Source organism: Diabrotica virgifera, chromosome 3, assembly GCF_917563875.1.
Source record: "Diabrotica virgifera virgifera chromosome 3, PGI_DIABVI_V3a".
NCBI lineage: Eukaryota > Metazoa > Arthropoda > Insecta > Coleoptera > Chrysomelidae > Diabrotica > Diabrotica virgifera.
The window spans coordinates 266,821,737-266,847,411 of NC_065445.1; the positions used below are offsets into that span (position 1 = coordinate 266,821,737).

General features: G+C 33.5%; 1 protein-coding gene across 1 annotated transcript in view; it reads left to right on the plus strand.

The window, feature by feature from the left end:
- The window catches only part of LOC114326366 (pickpocket protein 28-like), a 54,530-nt gene that overhangs the window by 9,798 nt on the left and 19,057 nt on the right, over nucleotides 1-25,675 (plus strand). The window contains exons 2-5 of the mRNA XM_028274718.2: nucleotides 8,304-8,546; nucleotides 14,081-14,183; nucleotides 21,925-22,076; nucleotides 25,386-25,581. Coding sequence (XP_028130519.2) covers nucleotides 8,304-8,546; nucleotides 14,081-14,183; nucleotides 21,925-22,076; nucleotides 25,386-25,581 — 694 coding nt within the window. The remainder of the gene's footprint in view (nucleotides 1-8,303; nucleotides 8,547-14,080; nucleotides 14,184-21,924; nucleotides 22,077-25,385; nucleotides 25,582-25,675) is intronic.

Below are 25,675 nucleotides of genomic sequence, written 5' to 3' on the forward strand. Positions count from 1 at the left end.
TTGTGCTTGTTAATATACGAGAGGAGACGTGTATGAAATGCCTTCTCATATATTTTTGAAAACACAGATAAAAGTGATGGGCCTCAATAGTTATCAAATTTTGATTTGTCACCTTTTTTATGTACCTATAGGCACAACTAAAGCAGTATTTAGAATTTGAGGAAAAATCCCTTCCTGAAATGAGAGGTTTACTAGAAATGTTAATTGTTTATATAATATGTTATGAGATACATGTGTTAATATAGAATACGGGATCTCATCCAGTCCAGCCGAGGATTTTTTTGAGATATCTTTAATTATACTTTTTATTTCTTCATCACTAACAGGATAAAGGAAAAGAGAGTGTATAGGCGAAGAAAGATTCTTAGGATTATAGTCAGGTGTAGTTTGACAAATTAAATTTTTTACTGAATTCGAAAAATGTTGACTGAAAGATTCTGCTATGTCATGAGGGTCATCCACAGAAATTCCCAAATTATTTTTAAATTAACTTGGGTATTTAGAAGAGTTTCGATTTTTACCTCCGACAGTGATAAAGAGTCTCGATATCCGCCATAATGGTCCATTTGTTGTTCAATTTTGTCTTTTAATTGTGGAATAGATTTTTGCTATTGAAGGCATTACACTGATCCCTCTATAGTTATTTGTTGTCACCTTTTTGAAAATGGAGGGTATTTATGATAGATGCCACTCATCTGTAATCTCCTGTTCTGCTTAGATTTTAATGAACAACACTCTTATACACGCCGCATGGGCAGACTACTTCCGATCTCTATTTGCTAAAGCCGACGAAAATGAACCACTAATATATGAAGTTACGACAAACGAAGAAATAAACATCGAGGAAGGAGAGGTAGAGGTAAAGGAAGCATTAAGAAAATTAAAAAATAGAAAATCTCCAGGAGAGGACAGAATATCGAACGAACTCGGAACTCCTAAAGTACGGAGGACAAGATATAGCTAAACAACTATTAAAACTAATACAAAAAATAATAGAAAAAACCGAATACCACAAGAATGGAGATCAAGCATCCTAATACCTCTCTTCAAAAAAGGAGACAAATCGGACCCGGATAATTACAGAGGAATTAACTTATTAAACACAACAGTAAAATTAACAGCCAAAGTGATAACAAACAAACTGAATGAAATTATTACATTAGCAGAAGAACACTAGGTTTTAGGTCGGGAAGATCATGCACCGACGCTATATTTATGAGGCCGATTCAAGAAAAATCGTTAGAATACAACAAACCGGCATACTTATGTTTCGTGGACCTTAAGAAGGCATTTGACAGGGTCAAATTAAAGGACGTTATCCATGTATTGTACGCAAGAGAGGTACCTATAGGAATAATTAAAACGATCGAAACTATCTACCAGAACAACACAATAAAAGTGGACGATGAATTAACTGACCCAATTGAAGCCGGCAATGGGATAAGACAGGGGGATTCCTTGAGTGCTTTATTGTTTAACCTGATCGTGGATGAAATAATAAAAAAGTAAGAACTAAAAAGGATACCAAATGGGAGAAAAACAACTTAAAACAATCTGTTAAACTGCAATAAACTAATCTGCAATCGCAGTTTGCCTTAATGACACAATATGGAGAAATAAAAATATAAGAAAAGAAATAAAAGGCAGAATTTACAAAACAGTCATTAGACCAATAACATACGCGGCAGAAACACGACCCGACACAGAGAGGACAAAAAGGTTGCTCGAAACAGCGGAGATGAAAAGCCTTCGAAAAACCAATGGTAAGACTCTACGGGACAGAGCTATTAGAAGTATAGATATACGACGGAGATGCAAGGTGGTCAACATTAATAACTGGGTAAGAAACAGAATAGAAATAGAATAGAACGACCACATAAGCCGAATGACAATAAATCAAGTAGTAAGGACGCGAGAGACGGTTCCCCAATAGGAAGACGATCAGTGGGAAGACCGCGAAAACGATGGAACGACAACTTACTAGCAGAGGCGGCTCTAGTCCATGTAGCGCCCGTGTGCAGTCGATGCCCTGGCGCCCTTTGGTAGGCGCGCAGTCAAAATGGAATATTAGTCGAATAGGTATCTACCTAGTAATAGTACATAGGGTATTAGGTACGCTTAAAATCCAGATGCAAATAGTGCAATATTAAATGATGTCGGGAGCCAATAGGTATTCACGGCGTCAGAACAACCTACCCAAATCTGTTAAAAATATTTGATTAAAAATGAACTTTTTTATCTATAACGTAAGGTTGAAAATTGGCTGAGGAAATTTGACAGGTTTGAGTACAAGAGTAAGTATTACTTTTACTAACGAATTGGTTAGATGAATAAAATAGAACAATTTTGTGATTATTTAAAAAAAAATAATTTATTAACGAATTATTACAGGATGCACATACTACAACATATAATTATAAAAAAGATACTTTTCGTGCTATTGCATTATCAAAATCTTGAATAATATCCCTTACTTCAATTTTTATTTCATGTTCAATACTGTGCGCTATTCAATACTTTCACTGTGCGCTACTGTCACTGGCAATGCGAGGTAAATAATTCTAAGAGCAGTGAACAAATTTGGGAACACTGAAAGTAATTTATTTGTATACAAGTAATATAAAATATCCAAAGGTGTAATAGAATCATTAATAAACATTGGTAATAATTATAGTTCATTAAAGAGCTCAAACCTATCTACATCTGAAGAGCCAATATGCCACAATTTATTTTCTAAATTAGAACAATATGCTCTTTTTGTATCTAACTCTAAATCCTTCCAGTGTTTTAATTTTTGAAGGAACGAAAAAGTGTCTTATTTTGCTTTAAAAGTTCGAAGCGTTCCTTAAACTTAGTTATTGCGGTATCTAATAGATAATAGTAAAAGTTTACTTTAAAATGTATTTTTGCGTCAATTACATGTTCATCTTCCGCCTCATAATTAAAAAAAAATTTACGAGCACGAGGGCGAGCAGGTGTGAAAAATTCTGCTTTTGCCTCGACTTCTTCTGCTACAATTTTCGCAGTATTAATGAACTCCTCGAAAGCATACTCATGGCGTAATCCAGACAAACTTATTTTTGCATGATCAATCATTTTTACGGTTTCTGACAATTCGACATCTGACTTTTGAAGAGCCTTGTTAACTACATTTATCTTCCGTAAAAACGCCGTACCGCCCGAGAGGCCCACCACTATACTATACTATACTATAGTAGCACCAATACTTTTTAGTTACTCTTACTTTTATTACTAAGTTTTGTTTATTTTTAAGTTACTTGTTTCTTTTTTCAACACAAGAAACGACAAAAGTAATTTCATAAAAAAGAACTTTTTGATGCATCCAGGCATTTTGATAAAGTATATTACACACTAAATACACTAAACTACACTAAATACAATAACATAAATACCGAGCAAACGTCACAGTTATTCGACACGCACAACTGGCAATGGCAAACTGCATTCAAAGCAAACGGGCGAAAACGATAAATGTGGCCTGTAAATCGAAAGAGTTGAGAATATACATATCTGGGTACGAATTTAAATAGCGAATGGGACTACTCAGAAATTAAACAGCGAATAATAAAAGCGAAAGCAGCATACTTTAGAATGAGACCCATTTTCAACAGTCGAGACATATCATTAAAAACAAAATACCGTCTGTTGAAATGCTATATATTCACAGTTCTGCTCTACGGAATGGGAGCTTGGACACTAACTGTATGAGTCGGCTCGAAGCTTTCGAAATGTGGTGTTATAGGAGCATCTTACGTATATCCTGCGTTGACCGAATTACTAACGTGGAATTCCTGCGTAGAATGGGGAAAGAGTGTGAATTTCTCATAACCATCAAAACAAAAAAATTAGAATATCTAGGACATGTAATGAGAAATCAAGAACGTTACGGCCTTCTGCAACTGATTCTCCAAGGGAAGGTATGTAAATGGTAAAAGATGACCGGGAAGAAGACGCATTTCCTGGCTTCAAAATTTACAAAAGTGGTATAATACCACTACCACTGAACTGTTCCGCGCTGCGGTAGACAAAGTCAAGATAGCCATGATGATCGCCAAAATCCGGAACGAATAGGCACTTTAAGAAGAAGAAGGAGTATCGTTTAATTAAAAACTGGTGTAATTTACATAAGCAGGCTATCCTTCCGGAAGAAAGGCTTGTTATAACATTGAGGTAAGTAGTTTTGTTGTAAATTTATTTTTGAAGTACTGATTTAGTTAATAGTTAATACTGGAATGGTTTTAAAAATACCTAAGTCACACAAAATTACGGTTTCAATAAGATTGACTTTATTACTTTTGTTTATTATAATGTACAATTATTTATAAAATTAATCCATGGAGAACTATTAATTCTTATTATAAAAGAGCGAATAAACTAAATTATCATTGCAGTAAACATTAAAACCGCGCGGAAAAAACTAAATTCTCATTCTAGCAAAAGCGGTCAGGCGGGTTGAGGCGGTTGGACCGCGCTGACCTGCTTTGACTATGTTCGTGTACATTTAAAGACGTGCATTCTTTTTGAAAACGTTTAAAAGCGGGTCCCGCTAGCGTTGCCCGCTAGCGGAAACCGCCTCCACTGTGTGCGCCGACTTTGTGTATGTACCTGATACAATCGTCTATTAATTTGTGTGGCCACTTGGTCTTTGTCTCTAATGAGGCCCGAACTTGAATGTGTTAAAATTTCAAACCAGATAAGCAAAGAGCAGGTGAATATAAATGACTTAATTTTTGCCAATATTGAATTTGCCATATTTCTTGACTCTGCATCTTTGGTGTTATCGGAATATATGCTAAACAAGGCATCATACACTTTTCCCAGATTAAAACGGAGAGGTTTTACTGCTTCAACCCTGCTCTCCTATCGAGTATTTGAGAGTGGTTTTAGACTTAAAGTTGGCATTTCTTTAGCAAGTATTTGTCATCTATATGCGGGATCTAGAAATCGCGCTTAAGTCCCAATGTAATTTTTCATTAATCGTTTTAAAGCATATTAAAATATATGTTGAAATATTATGTTGAAACAAAGTAAAGTACCCCAACATCCCGGCGCCCGTGTGCACCGCACACCCTGCACAATAGGTAAAGCCGCCTCTGCTTACTAGAGGCACATTGAAGGAACAGAGTCATGTCTATACAAAAAATAAGAAGAAGAAGAAGAACACTCTTATAAAGATACGATCATTGTGCCTCCATATTTCAGCAGTTTCAATACGATAGACATTACAAAGGAAAACCAACGTTTTGAGCTCTAAATTTGCATAATGTGATTTTGTTTTGTCAGGTGGACCAATAAATAAACATAATCCGTTCCAAAAATGATTTTCTTAGGAAAAATTAATGAGGCGGAAAGTAATTAGTTTTATTATTATTAATTACGGCTTACATTATTTTGACAAAACATTTGACAAAGCTATAATTAGAGTCTGTTTGAAGGTGTAGGGATTAAAGCAGATGATTAATTATATATATAGTACAAGTTTGCCAAGAATCTTGCATGTCTATTAATTGAAGGTGTTGAGCAACGCGTCATAAATATAAACTATTCAAGACGCCACCATGCATTTTTCATGTACTTATATACATGTCTGCAGTCAGTAACAATAGGTTTATAAGTATTTTAGGAATGGTGTTTCAGAGCTCAAGTATTTCTTGGAAAAATATGTCAAAGGTTTCATATATCAGGAATTTTTGCATCAACAAACATGTAACATTTCTATAAAAGCATCCAAAAGGAAAATAAAATTCCTGTAATGGGCTGTATACCATAAATCACAAAAATACTAGATCCGTTGTAAAAGGTATATTTAAAAGTCCCTAAATAAGGGTTACATTACATCACAGAACGTCTCCGGATTCAAAATCTATCATCAGTGTTTAAAAAAGCCCTAAAATAAGTATAACAATATTGTACATGCCTGAGACACCAAAATGTCTTTGGTAAAAACCCTTTAAATGTTGAAAGGTATTATTATATTTACATATTTTTAATAATATTAAGATATTGCAAATATTCCTGAATATTACTCAGGGCAACACAGGACTCTTCCCACGTGGTTGGAATTAAAAACTGCCAACGGCTTTTCAACTCCAATATGTGACCTTTCCTTTCAACCCTACTTAAATTCCAACCACGTGGAAAGATTCCTGTGTTGCCCTGGGTAATAACCAGGAATATCATTTGCAACATCTTAAAATATCATTAAAAATATGTAGTATATGTATAATAATACCTTTCAACTTTCAACATTTAAAGGGTTTTTACCCAAGACATTTTGGTGGTTCAGGCATGTACAATATTGTTATAGATACTTGTTTTAGGGCTTTTTTAAACACTGTGCGGATTCGTTCTTTATGGTGAATCACTAAACATTTTTCTATTACTTAGCAGATTGTCGTGTAATTTGGCATTCGTCACAAATTGTTTCCATTCTTTTTTAATTTTTGAGTGATCCAAGGGAAGATGGAAAAGTCCTATTTAATAGATATTTAGAAACTGGAAGAATCATGGAATAATGCCATTATGGTACTGATACAAAAGAAGGGCAACCTCTTTCAATTTGGTCGGACTATCGTACTCTTGGTCTTCTCCCGGTAATATTTCTAGAAATAATAATTAATATCTCTAAATTATGGCTACTTCTACGAACGTCGTGAACAAAAAACTGTAGAATTAACTGCAGACACTTCGTTTCAACACGATTCTGCTTATACGGCCGCCAGCTTCACCACTTTACACAGACTTCTTACTTTTCAAAAACTGGACTGCTCTCCTCAGATCTTCATTGCACAGTGAAACTTTTTTTCTCCTCAAACTCAGATTCAAACACTCTATTCTTCCTCCATCCGTCTCTCGCCAATCACAAAACATCCTCTCTACACATTACATCCATACTTTAATTTCTTAAGAACAAATTATTTTTGTATACAACTTTGCCGTCTTGTCAAATTCCAGGAAATACCAAAATTACTTTTGTTTTTCTACATGTTAAACAAAAAACCTTATATTCTAAAACTCAATAATTGTGTTTATCGTCTTCCTTCTAAGAAGCATTTAGAAGCGTTCCATTGTCCATTCCAAAGCGAAGACATGCACTTTCTAATCCGACCGTATTAGTTGTATAAGTCCGTTCATAGAATTATTAATACAGAACTTTTCCTCTTTCCACGAAACACTGTTTACTAACTAAATTATACTATTTACAATTTTTGGCCATACAGGGCGATGAAAAATCTATGAACTCGTGGTCTTTGACATAAATTAATTTTCTAAATTTTTCCCATAAATTATATAACAGTATGTACAGAATTCTTATCCAATACCACAACCCAAAGGCATCACTTCTTTCGTTCGTGTGGGCGAATAGTTAAAGTTTCATATGGAAATATTGAGAATACAAGTGGATTTACCAATCTCATCTTGATTTTTTGAGAGATATATCTGTCTCTCAAAATTTTAGTTAGGCGACTTATCGCATTTTCTGCCATACCAATGCGTCTTCGAACTATATTTTATACTAGGTCCAAGATAATTAAACCTATCTGGTATTCCTGGAAGTGGTTACTCAGCTAAAAAATAGTGTTAAATCTGTCTAGGATTATTTTCGTCTTATCTTTATTAATTATTAAGACCAACTTTAAAATCACAACAGTTAAAATATCCAATAAACTGATATCTATTCTGTCCAAAACCAGACCTAACATCACACAAGAGGGATCAAAGAATTGCATCTATAAAATACCCAGTAAATGCAACAATGTACCTAAATATGCCTAGAGGAATTAACACAGAATACAATGGAAATATTCACGAATATTCACGAAGGTAACAGATACGAGAAGAAAACAGAAAAATTAAAGAAGAAGTTCTCAGTGAAGCAGCACTTAGTGAAGAAAAATAAATAGCAAACACATCAGCAGAATGTTGCAGACTCTTGTTGCGAACACTAAAAGAAGAAGTCAATACAATAAAATAGGAGACACACATATCCAAATTATTACCCATCAGATTACTAAATAAGACAAACATTCCTTTAACTAAAAGACTAAGTTTTCAATCTAATAGCACATAAAACAATATTAAAAATATTACTCCACATCCCACCAGATTGAAAACAATGGGAAACTTATCTGGTTACACCTCCGAAGCTTCTAAAATTTGCAAGCCATAACGGATGCTGAGACTAAAGAAAATGAGGGAATTTTATAGTTTATAATTCATTCATCTGCTGAAAATGGTTATTCATTTTTGATTCCCTTAACTGTTTATCTATTTTGTTTCAGGTTGTTATGGATATCGTTGATTACATTGGCTTTCATGGGCGTCGGATACCTCATTAGCCAAATATATGCTAAATACACTGAAAGTCCTGTAATAGTATCCTTTGCAACGAAAGAGTCACCAATTTATACGATTCCATTCCCTGCAGTAACCATCTGCCCTACCACAGTAGCACAGAAGAAGCTGTTTAATTTTACTGATTTTGTAAGGAAGAAGAAAGCTAAAGAAAAGTTGACAAGCACTGAGTAAGTGTTAATTTTTGAAGTTATTCTTCTTTAGGCGCGATTGAGAGTAAAATTTTTCATAAATCTGCGCGCATGCTCACACAGACTTTCAAGATAGTAGTTGTATCAGCGCAAGTAAGTCATTAAAAGAATATATTAGTGTTTTTAGTAAATGTATTATTTATTATAATTCTTGTGTCTTTGAATTTCTCTTCTTCTGTAGTAAGATAATAAAATTTTTGTAGGTATAACATTTTTATCACAATACCACTCAATCTATTTGTCACCGTGTTGTGTAATTATATCCGAAACTTACGTGTCAATTACAGCAGACTCGGTGGTCTAGTTGTTGAGCGTTCGGTCAGAGATCGAGAGGTCCCGGGTTCCAATCCTGGACGATTCATTTTTTTTATTTTTGGTTGTTTTAATAAAATTTTTTTGAAAGTGTGAGTTTTGTGAAAGTGAGTTTTTATGGTGTCGAATCGTGGACCTTGAAAGAAGATATGTGCAGAAAATTGGAAGCTTTGAGATGTGGCTATATCGTAGAATTCTTAAAATCCCGTGGACTGACCGGATCACAAATGAGGTGGTCCTCAGAAAAATGAAGAAGAACCGAGAGGTACTGAACACCATCAAATCTCGAAGTTAGAATACTTTGTACACATTATGCGAAATGAATCCAGATATGCCCCACTACAAGACATAGTGCAAGAAAAAATATTTGGAAAGCGAGGTCCAGCAAGAAAAAAAACATCCTGGGTAAAATACCTCAGAACCTGGTTCAGCACAACATCTGTGCAGCTTTTCCCCTCTGCATATCTCGGATATAGCTAAGATAAAGATTGCCATGATAATCGCCAACATTCGTCACGGATAGGCACATCACATCGTTATTTCCTTTAAAAATATATACATATTTTAAAATTTTACATCATTATTTAATTCTTTTAACGAAGGCTGAAGCTGTATAATTCATTTAATTCTTTAAACAAATCGGCTCCCTCTAAAATATATAGTAGAGAATCCGATATATCGATTTGCACCGATCTGTTTAATAGATAAAAATTATTGGATATGTAATTTAGCATGTTAACAATTACAAAAAACAAGGGTTGCCCGATCTAATCTTGTTCTAACCATAATTAATTAATAATTAAAAAATTACATTTTTTTATGAATTTAAAAGAAATTCGACCCGGGCAGATATTATTTCAGATTTTTTAGGTCATTCTAAATAAAAAAAGGCTTGTGTAATTTTTCTCTAAAGTTGATCGTTTTCTAGTTATAACCAATTTAATACTGAAAAAAGAACGAAAGATGACGATTTTCAAGGCTCAAAAACACAAATAAAAAATATCATTTTTGTAATCATCAAGTATATAAATTCAAGCTCAAACCTTTTTCTATCAGGTCTCTATAAGAATTTTAGGAATGTTTTATTCTAAAACATATTTTTTTAATTGTTAATGAGGAAGGTTTCTTATGGGGAGACGGCATTAACAACTAAAAAACAATATTTCAGAATGAAATAAGTCCAAAAGACTTATCAAGAACTGATAGAATAAGGTTTGAACTTGAATTTAGGTACTTCGTAATTTCAAAAATGATATTTTATATTTATGTTTTTGAGCCTTGAAAATGGTCATATTTCGTTCTTTTTTCAGTTTTAAATTGTTTATAACTAGAAAACGATCAACTTTAGAGAAAAATTACAAGACCTTTTTTGTTTAGAATGACCCAAAAAAATCTGAAATAATATCTGCGCCAAGGTCGAAAAAATATTTTTAGAATTTATAAAAAAAATGTCATTTTTTAATTATTAATTAATTATAGTTAGAACAAGATTAGATCGGGCAACCCTTGTTTTTTGTAATTGTGAACATGCTAAATTACATATCCAATAATTTTTATCCATTAAACAGATCGGTGCAAATCGACCTTATATCGTATCTTAGACTATAATATATACATGATCATTAAATCTCAGTTTTTTTCCAAATATCTACACAAAAGTTTTAATTGTGAGTTTTCTGTACTGTCGTTGAAATTACCTATACAGGGTGTTTCATTAATAATTGTCCATATAGTAACTGGAGAAACCTTAGCACAAAATACGAAGATTTAACCTAAAACACTTAAATAAAATGTGGTTTTTTACTGAGTTACAGGGTGTTTTATCTAAAAATTTAAAAATTATTTTTGCTTAGCATTTAAAAACTATTCGACGTATCCTTTTCATACTTAGCAGGAAGTATAGGTACTGTACAAACTACTGAATTATGATAAACAAACATTTCTGCCTGTTACCAGAGGCGTACGACGGGGGAAGGTGAATGGTTAACCCTTTCCAAATTCTACGCCACTGGCGGAATTGCTATTTTAGTTCAATTTTTGGATTCTCCAACACTTTCTATGAAAATAATATACTCTTCATTCGTAACGATAAAGTCATTAGCTTTCGAGATCTTTGAAGTTAAAAATGAAACGACACGGTTATTTTGATTAATGTATTGTGTCGCTTCATTCTTAGTTTCAAATATCTCGAAACCTAATAATTGTATCGCTACGAATGAAGAGTATATTATTTACATAAAAAGTATTGAAAAATAAAAAAATTACACTAAAATAGCAATTTCGTCAGTGGCGTAGAATTTGGGAAGGGTCAACCAGCCAGTATCCCCTATCGTACGCCTCTGATAGTAGCTAGAAAAGTTTATTTATCTTAATTTAGTAGGGTGTAGAGTACTTACACTTTCTGCCAAGTATGATAAGGATACGCCAAATAGTTTTAAAGTACTGGGTACAAATAATTTTTAAATTTTAATCACATGAATCATATCATAAATTAATCAAAATAACTGTGCTGTTTCATATTTAACTTCAAATATCTCGAAAACTAATGACTTTATCGTTACCAATAAGGAGTATGTTATTTACGTAGAAAGTATTGGAGAATCTAAAAATGGAACTAAAATAGTAATTCGTTCAGTGGCGTAGAACTTTAGAAGGGTCAACCATTTACTATCCCCTGTCGTACGCCTCTGGTAGTAGCTAGAAACGTTTGTTTATCACAATTTAGTAGGATGTATAGTAGACGCACTTTGTGTTAAGTATGAAAATAATTTGTCGAATAGTTTTAAAATGCTGAGCAAAAATAATTTTTAAATTTTTAGATTAAACACCCTGTAACTCAGTAAGGAACCACATTTTATTTAAGCGTTTTAGGTTAAATCTTCGTATTTTGTGCTAAGGTTTCTCCAGTTACTATATGGACAATTATTAATGAAACACCCTGTATAAAAATTTGAAAGAATTAACATGATTTTCAATATGAAAATCTTTCGTTTACTGACATTAATGCTTGCTCGAGAACACAATGAAAGAAATTAACTTTGTATGACATTTTAGGATCCAAAATCGATTCGTCTTCGTAATCGTGTTCGTAATCGAACTATCAGCTTTTTTCGGAAGCCGTAACTGTGTGACTGGTTGATAACTGGGCTCCACATCCAGTTTCTCTACAGTTTCATTTGCTGTAGTAATTACATCATTAAATTTGATATCTGTCCGAAACTCTAGCAACAGTTGTTTAATCTCTTGTAAAGCATTTAAGGCCAGCTCTGCATATTCATTGTTTTTGATTGAACAATCGAAGTTAACTTTCATCACAACTTTATACCATAGGTATGTAGACTGCACAACTGAGCATATGCTAAATATCTAGCTTGATAATTTCAATCACAATCTTTCTCCTAATGCGTTATATCATAATCACATAAAGCATAATAAATTTCTGACAAATTTTTGTATAATGGCTTTAAGGTTTAAAGCATCAATTCTGCTGGACCAGCCAGCTTGTATCAGATAAATGCTTTAAAGCCAGACTTGCAATGTGTTGTTTTATGATATCCCAACGTTTGGTAAAAGCTGAAAAAAAATGGGTAAGTGTTATTTTGATCCGGCTAAAATTTTTGTGAAAACTCTAGTGGCGCCCCTTAATTGCTGGCGCCTGTGTGCGCCGCACACATTGCACACGTGGATGGCGCGGCCCTGTCCTAACTTTGCTTAGTGCTATTTGGAATAGTCCGGTTGTAGATGTATTCATAAATCAGAGAATATACTTTCTCAGGTTTTGAAACCAATCTTCCCTATGGTCCTCTCTTTCCAAATAATTTGCCCTGAAGAATGAGTTGTAACAAGGCATATCCCAGGCAACCAAGGCAACCAAGGTTATATAAATAACGTAGTTTTATGTTGTTTTTAGATTATTTTTCATTTTATGGTTTTAAAAATACATAACAATTATTCGTATGGGCATTGTAGGTATTGCAATTTTTCATTTATCTGTTTTAAATTTAGCCCAAAGGCTGACAGTAAAACCAAATGGGAGACTATCTAAAATGTATAGAATTACAATACTCTCAATGCAAAAAATATAGAATTTTCACTTTTTATATAGGTATACTTACTGTATCAAAACTGAAACAACATATAAACTAATAAATTATTTATTAACAAATTAATTTAATTAAACTCAATAACACATAATTAGTTCATTAACAGAAAATGAACACCAAAACAAAACGAATAACATAACCTCAAACAGTTTTCAAGAAGAACTATTCCATTGAACTAACTCACTTGAGAAAATCTAACAAAAACTTCTTCAACTAAATATCTAAATGAAAAGACTTATTTTACCACACAAAGCATGTAAACAATAAATGAAAAATATCTTATGGAAATTGTTTGGAGTCATTAAGTTTTTAAGCTCCTCCAAATTTTGTGACGGCAGACTTAGGCTATCAAATGAAAACGTGTTTTTAAACGTATTTTAACGTCATTAATCTTACGTATCAAAACGTTTCATCAAACGCATTACGCATCAAAAAATGACGTTTCCTCGACGTTATTGACGGCACTTGGTTGCCTGGGATCTCTGTTCATTCCTCATAATATGGCCAAGATATTCTAGTTTGCGCTCTTTGATGGTGTTAATAATCTTGCATTCCTTACCGCTTCTACGTAGAAAATATATAACATCTGATGATAGAGATTTTGGTACCAAGTGCTAAATGATACTGACTACCATGTCTATAATATATCCAATCCTGTTACTCCGTGAAGGAGCATAGGGTATCCACAAATCTTCTCCATTCTCCTCTATTTCTGGCCATGGTTGCTATTTCTCCTCAGGTTTTTTTCATACGTTTGTGGTCTTCCTCAATGGTACTCCTCCATGTTTTGGTCGGGCGTCCTCTGCTTCTTTTTCCTACTGTATTAAACTCCTGACTGACTACCATGTACTTAATTTTATTCGTATTGAGGTCCATAATGTTCTCATCGTATATCTGATACGCGCGACATTATTATTTGCAAACCATCTAAGCTTTAGTTCAAAGATAGTCTTATAATCTCGAGATAGAGCCTAGCAGTACTAGATAAAGAGTTACGGAAGAGACGAGTACATATGTCCAAAAGTAAATAGAAGACGGAATTATATTGATAGATATTTCTTTACACTATTTATTTTCACGTTTTTTTTATTATTTTAGAGAACGATATGCCAAGTATATCTCCTACGTTTGTGACACGGACTATGACTATTTTCCAAATGAAGAGTATTTCACAGAAGATTTTTATCAAGCTTTGGATGAGGTATAGTATAATTCTTTCAATTAAAAAGATATTTATATTTTCCAAATAATGTTGGGAAAATGTAACATTTGATGAGTCTTACTTTGAGGTTATTGTTAATATTCTGTCCATATAATACTTTTTTCTTTCGGAAGAAACACTGCTCTGACTTTTTCCATAAGTACGAATTTTTTATCTCTTTGCTCATATCCCAATTCCAATTTATTGTAATTTATATCTGAATCCAGATAAGTGATTTTTTTTCTATTCCAGTACCATATTATAGTGTAGTCGTCTACCGGTGTTTTCTGACCACCATTTAATTAATTTTTAAACTATTAGGTTTTAAGTCGACTCTTTGCATTTTCCAGTAGCACTATCAATAATTAACAATTTATTGTAGTTCTTCCGCAGAATACCCAAACAACATAGTATCATCCGCATATCTCAGATTTCTGATCTTAATTCCCTTGATCGTAATACCGACATCAACATTGGCGAGTGTCTCTTTAAATGCAAGTCCAACCCTGTCTAACCCCACGGAAAATTTCAATTGATTCAGAAGTATCTAGGCCAATTCTGACATTTACTTGCTGGTGATAGTATAGAGATTTTGTATAATTCTTAAATCTTTCCACAAGGAAAAAGTTTTCCTCTAGTTGGCTGTATACCATATAACACAAAAAAAGGGCTACATCACAGAACTAGTTTTCGATTTGTTGACCAATCATCATCAGTGCTTACCTAAAATAAAATTTTTTTAAACATCCTTTATTTATTGCAATCTGTTTCTACAATTAAAAAACAATAATCAATAGGTTTATCACATAAACATAGTGGAAATCCATCCAGTGATGAAAATCCTCTGCGATACATTTCTGATAAAAATATCTGAGATATAAATAACAATTTACAAAGACATATTTTACGAACATATAAATAAACATCAATAGTTAAAATACACACACATTAAATTATACAGGGTGTCCAGAAACTCTAACGACAAACGAAGACAGGAGATTCCTCAGATAATTTTCAAACATTTTAACCCAATTCACCTAGTCCGAAAATGCTTCCTAAGGGAGCTAGAGCTCTTTGAAGATGGCGTCATGTAATTAGTTTTTCTTAAATACCTCTAGAACACTTCTATTTAGAAAAACGAAAATTGGTATGCATATTTACTTTCCATAAATGAATCGATTACATCCATTGAGAATTTCTAGTAGCGGTCATAGGCGTCCGTTTTGGGTAGGGCAACGGTTATTTTATCGCCTAACTTTTTTGTCTTTAATTTTTAAGCATTTTTGACTCTGAATTATTAAATTGTGAGGTATTCTAGAACTAAAAGGGACTCTTACTTTAAGTCGATAGGATACACCGTTTTCTAGAAAAATCGATTTGAAAATTTTTCGTTCTTTGAATTAAAAAAAAACTATTTAGAAAGATGAAAACTGGTACATTTATTTATATTCCAGAGATTAATCGATTTCATCAATGGCGAATTTCTAGTACCGGTCATAGGCGTCCGTTTTGGGTAGGCCAACAGTTATTTTTTAACATAACTTTGTTGTCTTTAATTTTTAAATATTTTTGACACTAGATTATTCATTTATGAGATATTCGAGTACGAAAAGTTACTCTTGCTTTAAGTTGGTAAAATACATCGTTTTTTTTAATTTTTTTCAATTTTTTTTTTCAAATTTTTAAAACTAAAAACTTTCAAATCGATTTTTCTAGAAAACGGTGTGTCCTACCGACTTAAAATAATAGTATCTTTTAGTACTAGAATATCTCACAATTTAATAATCCAGTATCAAAAATGCTTAAAAGTTGAAGACAAAAAAGTTATGCGATAAAATAACCGTTGCCCTACCCAAAACGAACGCCTATGACCGGTACTAGAAATTTGCAATAGATGGAATCGATTCATTTCTGGAAAGTAAATATGTATACAAATTTTCATTTTTCTAAATAGAAGCGTTCTAGAGGTATTTAAAAAAAACTAATTATATGGCACCATCTTCAAAAAGCCCTAGCTCCCTTAGGAAGCATTTTAGGTAGGTTCCACTGAGTGAGACAACGGTGTCTTTAATGTTTTGGATCTGGAGGTCTCGATGTATAACATAATTAGGCACATACCACGGTGCGTTGGTAATATGGCTCAAGACTTTTGATTGAAAACGCTGAAGTTTCAGTAAATGGGAATTAGATGCAGTACCCCATATCTGAATACCGTAAGTCCAAACTGGCTTTAGGATAGATTTATACAATAATAACTTATTGTATAGACTTAATTTGGATTTTTTGTTCATGAACCAATACATTTTCCTGTATATTAATCCGAGTTGTAGTTGTTTTTTCCAGATGTGCTTTCCCCAATTTAATCGGCTGTCAAAATGTATTCCTAAGTATTTAACATCATTTCTTTTGGGTATGATGGTATTGTTTATATGCACAGATGGTACACTTTTCCTGCATAAAGTGAATGTTATATGTGCAGATTTGTTGCCATTTACTTCAACTCGCCACAGTTTTAACCATTTCTCTAAACCATTTAAATGCTGTTGTAAATTTTGGCACGCTGTAACTGAAACCGAGCTAGATGCCATTATAACAGTATCATCTGCGTAGGCAGCAATTGTGCTGTTTGCTGTTGGGGGAATATCTGCTGTGTAGAGTAAGTATAAAGTTGGTCCCAATATACTGCCCTGGGGTACTCCTGATAGAATTGGAGTTATGTTTGATACTGCTTCATTATGTCTAACCTGGAAGTATCGATTGGTAAGATAGGATCTTAGAAGTGTATAGAGAGGATGGGGAAAATGAGTTTTTATTTTAGATAGCAGCCCATCATGCCACACCTAAAATAAATATATCCTGATAAAATAATGCAAAGGTTTTAAAATTTTGACTACGGTTAAGAAAAGTTGTAGGTTATACTCACATTCACGTGATCTAACATGCTAACCACCAACATATAATATTACAAAAATATGAGGGAAAAACCCTTTAAAAGTAATCCGTCAAGGAAACATCGACTAAACATGCGAACTTAAGCATGTATGTTTAAAATATTCCATTTAATACGCTCTAGGGCCCATCAGATGTTACCTAGGACGTATTAAATGGAATATTTTAAACATCCATGCTTAAGTTAGCATTTTCAATCGATGTTTCCTTGACGGATTAGTTTTAAAGGGTTTTTACCCACATATTTTTGTAATCTTATATCTTGGTGGTTAGCATGTTAGATCACGTGAGTATAACCTACAACTTTTCTTAACCGTAGTCAAAATTTTTGAGGGAAGGAACAAGGAAGCAAAGAATGTGGAGTCGCATTTGTGGTGGATAATGATTTTAAGTCAAAAATCATCGACTTCCAGGCAGTCAGTGAAAGGATGTGTAAGTTGAGAATTCGCACCCACTTCTTCAACCTAACAATGATAAACATTCACTGTCCAACAGAAGATCAAGAGCAACATACAAAGGAAAGCTTTTACCAACAGCTGGAGATAGTATATGATAATGCGCCAAAAAATGACATCAAGATTATAATGGGTGATATGAATGCTAAAATAGGCAAGGAACCGCAGTTCTATGGCACAATAGGAAAACACTCTCTGCACAATGAAACAAGCGAGAATGGGGAGTTTTTGATAAATTTTGCCACCAGTAAAAACATGGTTATAAGTTCCACATGCTTCCCACATAAAGGCATACACAAAATGACATGGATTTCATCAGATGGAACCACAACCAATCAAATTGACCATGTGCTGATAGACAAAAGGGCAGCCAGTAGTATCTCCGATGTGAGAACACGACGAGGACCATGCTGTGGATCAGACCATCTTTTAGTACAAACCAAATTTAGATGCAGAGTTAACAGCAAAAGAAACGAAAGACAACAAAGAACAAACAAACTGGACCTGGAAAAACTGAAGATTCAGGAATGTAAAGAGAAGTTCGAACAAGAAGTCGCAAATGAGTTAAGGACGCTAGAACTGCACTCCATAGAGGGCAAATGGACTAATATCAAAACAGCACTACTGACAGCAGCAGCGTCCACCCTGGGAAACAAGAAAAAGGAGAGAAGAGCAGCATGGTTTGATGACGAGTGCAGACAATCAATCGAGGAAAAAAATGAAGCACACAAAATGTACATAACAAGAAGAACACGGGAAAGACGAACATTATTTGAAGTCGCAAGACGGAAAGCAGACAAGACATGTAGAAATAAAAAGAGAGCCTATGAAAATGGACAAATAGAAAAAATGGAAGAACATTTCAAAAACAACGAAATTAGAGGGGCTTACGAATACCTAAAAAAGATAAAAAGTGGGTATAAACCTCAAACAAGTCTATGTAAAGATGAAAGTGGGCAAATAATCAGTGACCAACAGAATAGTCCTGTCGCCAGGGGGGGTACAACGGCCTCCTGTATTCAGATGGACTTACCCAAGTTCTTTTTATGTATTTTGACCCGTAGAACACGAATTTTTTGGGTAACAGTTGATCCGGATGTCGATAAGATTGTTATAAACAAAGAAGTTGAGGAATTACATAACAGCGATTTCTCGCAAAACAAGACATGTTTTTGTATTTTTTGGGCCATTCTAACCAAAAAGTGTTCCTACAAATTTTTTCGTAGGATGCATAGTTTTCGAGATAAACGCGGTGGAACTTTCAAAAAATCGAAAAATTGCAATTTTTGTACCTGAATAACTTTTGACTAAAAAATAAAATAGCAATTCTGCTTACCGCATTTGAAAGTTCAAGTCAAAGTATATCGGTTTTAGTTATTTGCATTGCTAAAAATTTATTATTTTATTGTTAAACAAAAGTATAAACACCTAGTGCTGGAGTGATGTTTTCAATGATTTCTCATTTAAAATCGAACGAGTAGGTAGAGTAGGTACAAGTGCAAGCGAGGCTATTTCTACGTAGCATGCATGTAAACGCATGTATTAGGCACGGGAAACACTATGTGTTTATAGCTTTTTTTAGCAATAAACACATAAATTTTTAGCAATGTATATATTCGAAACCGATAGAAGTTGACTTGAACTTTCAAATGCGGTAAGCAGAATTGCTATTTCATTTTTTAATCAAAAGTTATTCGAGTTCAAAAATTGCAATTTTTCGATTTTTTGAAAGTTCAACCGCGTTTATCTCGAAAACTATGCATCCTACGAAAAAACTTGTACAACATTTTTTGGTTAGAATGGCCCAAAAAATACAAAAGCGTGTTTTGTTTTGCGAGAAATCGCTGTTATGTAATTCCTCAACTTCTTTGTTTATCACAATCTTATCGACATCCGTATCAACTGTTACCCAAAAAATTCGTATTCTACGGGCCAAAATACATAATAAAAACTTGGGTAAGTCCATCTGAATTAAGGAGGCCGTTGTACCCCCCCCCTGGCGACAGGACTAGAAAGTCACAGAAACCTGGAAGCATTATTTTCAGACACTACTTGAAACTCAAGTAGACATGGAAGATGAAATGGGTATGATATACGCAGAAGAGAATGGAGTAGAAGCTCCAACCATAGAGGAAGTTCTCGAAGCCATTAAGGCCCAGAAAAACAATAAAGCTCCGGGAGTTGATGAAATACCAGCAGAACTATATAAGGTAGGTGGCGACCACCTAGCAAGTCACATCCACGCGCTCATCAGAGACGTATGGCAAGAAGAGAAAATACCCGACACTGGAAGAAAAGTATAGTATGCCCGATCTATAAAAAAGGAGACAAACTCCAGTGCAAAAACTACCGTGGAATCTCTCTACTATGTACAGCATATAAAGTCCTCACGTATATTATAAACCAGCGGCTCCAACCACTAGCAGAAAATATTATTGGAGAGTATCAGACGGGCTTCCGACGGGGAAGATCGACACTGGATCAAATATTCACAGTAAAACAGATCTTGAGCAAAGCATGGGAACACGATATTGATGTTCACAACGTGTTTGTAGACTTCAAACAGGCATACGACTCAGTCAAAAGGAACAAACTATACTATATATTGGCTGAATTGGCAATACCACACAAGTTAATAAGACTCATTAAAGCCACAATGGATGAAACTCAGGCATGTGTACGAATACAAAACCACCGGACAGACTTTTTTTAACATTTCGCAGGGACTATAACAGGGAGATGGGCTGGCCCCAACATTGTTTAACCTGGCACTGGAGTATGCGGTTAGGCAAATGCAAACTGGACGAGGAAATCTACTGACCAACCGAACGGTTCAACTGGCCGCTTATGCTGATGATATTAATATTATGAGTAGAACATCAACAGGAGCACAGGAAACATATGCAGAGTTAAAAACACAAACAAAAATGCTAGGTCTGGAAATTAACACAGAAAAAACAAAAATAATGACTCAGACGAGAAGAAATATAGTCCCAGAAAACATTATACATGAAGACGACATTGAAACGGTTGAAAAGTTTACATACCTGGGAGTAGAAATATATGCCGACGGATCAGAAGATGGAGAAATAAGGAAGAGAATAACGCAGGCAAACAGAGCTTATTTTGCCCTCTCCCATATATTTCGGTCAAAAAGTGTCCACCGAAATGCAAAGATGAGAATCTATAAAACCTTAATTCGACCAATAACATGCTATGGCAGTGAAGTCTGGGTGCTGAAAGAAACATCCAAAAACAAACTCGACACATTCGAAAGGAAAGTACTTAGGAGAATACTAGGACCTGTGAGGGAAAACGAAATCTTCAGAAGTCGATACAACAACGAGCTTTATCAACTTTATAAGGAAACGCCCCTGTCAGACTTCATTAGATTACAAAGATTGCAATGGGCCGGACATGTGATAAGAATGGGAGAGGATAGGCTACCAAAACGAGCACTGAATGCTAGAATGCAAGGAAAGAGACCGGTTGGGAAGCCACGAAAGCGCTGGGAAGACACAGTAAACAAGCCCTTTTAGGAGTCCGTGTATGGAGAAGAGCAGCCACAGACAGGCAAGGGTGGAGGCAAAAAATAAAGGAGGCCAAGGCTCAATTTGGGCTGTAGTGCCGTAGAAGAAGAAGAAGTCAAAATTTTAAAACCTCTGCATTATTTTATCAGGTTATATTCATTTTAGGTAAGCACTGATGATGATTGGTCAACCAATCGAAAACTAGTTCTGTGATGTAGCTCTTTTTAGGGATTCTAAATATATATACCCTTTATAAAGGATTTTATTGTTTTTTTTCTTAAATCTTTGTTGTCTACTCCTAGTCGTCCAAAATTTCCATAAGTTTTCCATGTCTAACTTTGTCGAATGCTTTTTCAAAGTCTACAAAGCACATATAAACAGGATGATTGACGTCTATACACCTCTGAACTAGTACTTGCACGCTGAATAGTGCCGCTCTTGTTCCAAGATTATTACGGAAACCAAATTGCGTATCACTAATTTATCCTTCAATTCTAGCATATATTCTGGAGTGAATTATCTAACGAAAGACTTTAAAACGCGACTTATAAGACTGATTGTCATCAACAAGTTATTCTATACTTATATGTTTATTAAAAAGTTTATTTTTACCATTTCAAAAATGCAGTTGCCTTCGTTATTTCAAGTCACCAGAGAGTTTTTTGGACGCTCATTAAGCTGGAACTTTTTTCGTTTATAACTTTGAAAGTTCTGAACGAATTTGAAGAATTTTGGAAAAGTGCTAAAATACTACCCTTGTTGTAGTTTTTAAACAATTGTAATTACTATGTTTGTATATATTTTCAGATAAAAATACCAGTGGAACATTTCATGGAACAATGTAAATTTATGTCGCTTAGTGTTTCGTGCAGTGAATGGTTTACTCCAATAATATTGGATGATGGTGTTTGTTTTACCTTCAATATCCTCGACAAATCCGCAATATATGACTCTACAGTGTAAGCATGAACAATATAAACCTTATGAATTATCTTTAGCCTCATTAGTAACTTAACGTCAATTTGTATTTTTTAAATGAAACTGTATTAGATAATTTCTTAATGTTGTTCTGAAGCTATTTCCTTGTGGCATTTTTATGATTAATTATTTATATGGGAAATAAGCCACAATTAAAATGAAAAAAATAATTTTATTAACGTTGCATTTGGTTCTCTTTTTAAAGACAGATCACATGCTATAATTTTTTTGTGACGGATATTCTTGAGTTGGGGTTGATTTCATGTAATCGAATGAACTATCTTTCAGTAAGTCGTCCCAGGAACGCAACTCATAAATATTGGCAATATCAATTTAAAGTCTTCTACTTTAAAATGTATAATATATGTCTAAATTGCCAATATAAATGAGTCAGATTAAATAAATTATTAGAAGAATTTTTTTGCTTAGCAACAACATTTTTGTTTATTTAGTAATATTTTGTATTTTGACAACGGCACCCGATTTGGGCGTCGAAACGTTAATAAAATTATTTTTTTCATTTTAATTGTGGCTTATTTCCCATATAAATAATTAATCATAGATAATTTCTATTTATTTTCTATTTACTTAGCTTAAATGTCTCGACAACTAAGGCCATTGACTGGTACAGTTGATTTTGCAATAAGATTATAGTCTAATGCGTAGTGTGTGTTGAGTAAATGTCTTGTTACTTAGTAAAGTCGACTTCATTGTCTTTTAGACCAGGGCGCATCTGTAAAAATATTAGTACATTTGGATGTTGAGAGGTGACTCAAATTTTTTTGCAGAAATTGCTTGAAAATAACTCATATAATATTATTTGAGTTATCCTCCCACTCAAAAAGGTCCAGAACATTGTCCAAATAATAAAAATTTCAAAAAATGAATGGAAAATTCGATTTTTTTCTTGGTTTTTGATTATAACTTTAAAAGTATTCGTTTTCGAGAAAAGTTGCACCGACATAAAGGTTTCGTAATTAAATTTCCTACAATATAGGATTAACTGAAAATTTTAAAAATTGTCACCCTTGTTGAAAAATAGCAATAATTTCGGAAAAACCATAAAAAAACAAGTATTCAAATTTTACGTTTTTCAACCATTTATGCTACACTTAGGACCTTCGTATTTGACTCACAAAAACTTTATGATATGATAAAAAAATGCTGTAAATTTCATTAAGATCTGCTTAATAGATTTTGCAATCCAGCTTTGGCAAAAAAAATTCATTTTTTTCAAAATGTTGCAGCACTGAAAATAAAGCAGAGAGCAAGTTGAATTTTTTTCTTACATATAAAAGAATACGGTACCTTTCACATACAATTTTCAAAATTAAAATCGGTTAATTACCACGGCGTCAGGAATTTTTTTAAATAAACATTAATTTTTGGTGCTACGCGCAGGACAGCGGATACGTTCGCTCTGATTGGGCATTCCAATGATCTTTGATAATGATTGATAAATTTTAATTTTTAGTACATTGCGAAATAAATAAATAAATTTGTTTATTGCAAAATAAAAACACATACTCTGTCCTTTGAAATAACACGTTTTTTTAGCAAAAACTTTCTTTGTTCATATATTTTAACTTAGAAAATAAAAAAGTTTTATCTAAAAACATATGCAATTGTTTAAAACAATTTTTCACAAACAATAATCAAATAAGTTTCATTTTTGTGAAATTAAAATATGAACATACAACAAAATATAGAGTAAGAAAATAATATATTAGATAAAGATTGGAAGAAATTTTGGTGGAAATCAACTTGTGTTAATCGAACACCGCTATCCTGCGGTGTTCGATTATATCTCACTGTGTACTGATTTTCAGCCTTAGTAAATGGATTTAATTACCTTCGTAGGAAAGCAACTTTGACACCCTCTTAGTAATGAGACCCCTCAAAAATGATTTTGTAGGATTTTTAAAGAACTACAAGACTGTGTAAATTAAATTCCGTAAGATGCCTTAGTTTTTAATTGGGGCGGGTTTAAAGGTCTCGAATATGGGGGTGTTTGCTGGTAAATAAAGGTTTTAAATAGCTATATCTGGCTAACTATTCACTGTAAATAAAATATATGTACAGGGTAATTTTAGTCGCTAAAAAAGCTACAATTTAGTAGTTTATAATTTTTTTCATATCTTCAGTATTTTCGGAGATATTTTGAAGTAAAAGGTGAAAAATACCAAATTGCAAAAAATAAATTTTTCTTTAAACACCAATTTTTCCAAAATTAGGCATTTTAAATAGGTCAAACTCCTTGAGTATATTGATAATATAAATATAAAAGAAACTACAGAAAGGTGAAGACCAATTTTGAATTAGGAAGGTAGTTGGGGGGTTGTTTTTACTGATTTTTTCATAGAGAAAAGCAGGTACCTACATTTTTTTGTAAGTCGCTTAATTTTCATGCTAGAAACTTTTTATTATTATTTTTTAAAGGTCTAATTGTATACTTGAAAAAAGATTATTTAAGTTTTCCTCGAAAAATGCAAATTTTTCCCATTATTTGGCTTTGAATATTTCAAATTGTGCATTTGACTTGACAAAAAAAGCTAACCTTTAACATGCCGTATCTCGGTTTGTATTGGTCTTAAAGATATTATAGGAAAATAATTTGGTTTGTGTTACTGAAAGGTACAATTTCGATATATACAGTTTTTTTGATTAAATGCATATTTTTCGAGGTCACAAAACCCTCTAAAAAAGTCGATTTTTTCGTCGAAAAAGTAGAATCACGTTTTACATCGAATTACATGGTTAAAATTTAATAAAAAATTCCCACCCCCGAGATGGGGTGGCAACCACCCCCAAGGTTTTAGCGTATGATAGCGGCATGATATAGAAAATGATCCTTGGACTATTCCCTACCATCTGTGAAAATTTCAAGTAAATCCATGCTGGACGAAAAAATTGCGAGCCAAAATGCTTCATTTCCTCAATCGACTATTGCGGCCGACCGACCGGCTCTGTCCCGTCATACACCTGACCGACTATAATAACTTTTATTTATATTTAATTTATAATGTGTGTACTGATTTTCAGCCCCAGTAAATGGAAATAATTACCTTCGTAGGAAAGCAACTTTGATACCCTCTCAGTAACCCCTGTTCTACGTTTCGCTTGACCGACCGCAGTATGTTTCTCTACACACTCACAGTAATCAATTGTGAAAAATCTAGCTTTAGTAAATTCAAATAGATTTTTCAGCGCTGCCTCTTGGTCTATAGCTTGAAAACCATAGAAAAAACTAAATCACAAATTAGCAACTTAATATATGTATTATTTTTTAGAGTACAAGTTAAAGATTACCACAAGTCGTGGAAAACAAAATGGAACGTAGAGGACGGGTACAAAAATGTTAACAGTTCGGATGAGTACCCTTATAGAGCCTTTATGGCTGGAGCTGATAATGCATTAGAAATTATTTTGTATCAGAACGAAACAGATCTGGATTATTTGTGTGTAGACGATTTTCAAGGATTTAGCGTAAGTTATTTCTCAAAAAAGTTCTTATTATGGTATTATGTATTTGTCCAATGGCCAGATTTTTTCTTTCATTTTTTTCTTTTTCTATGGCTCT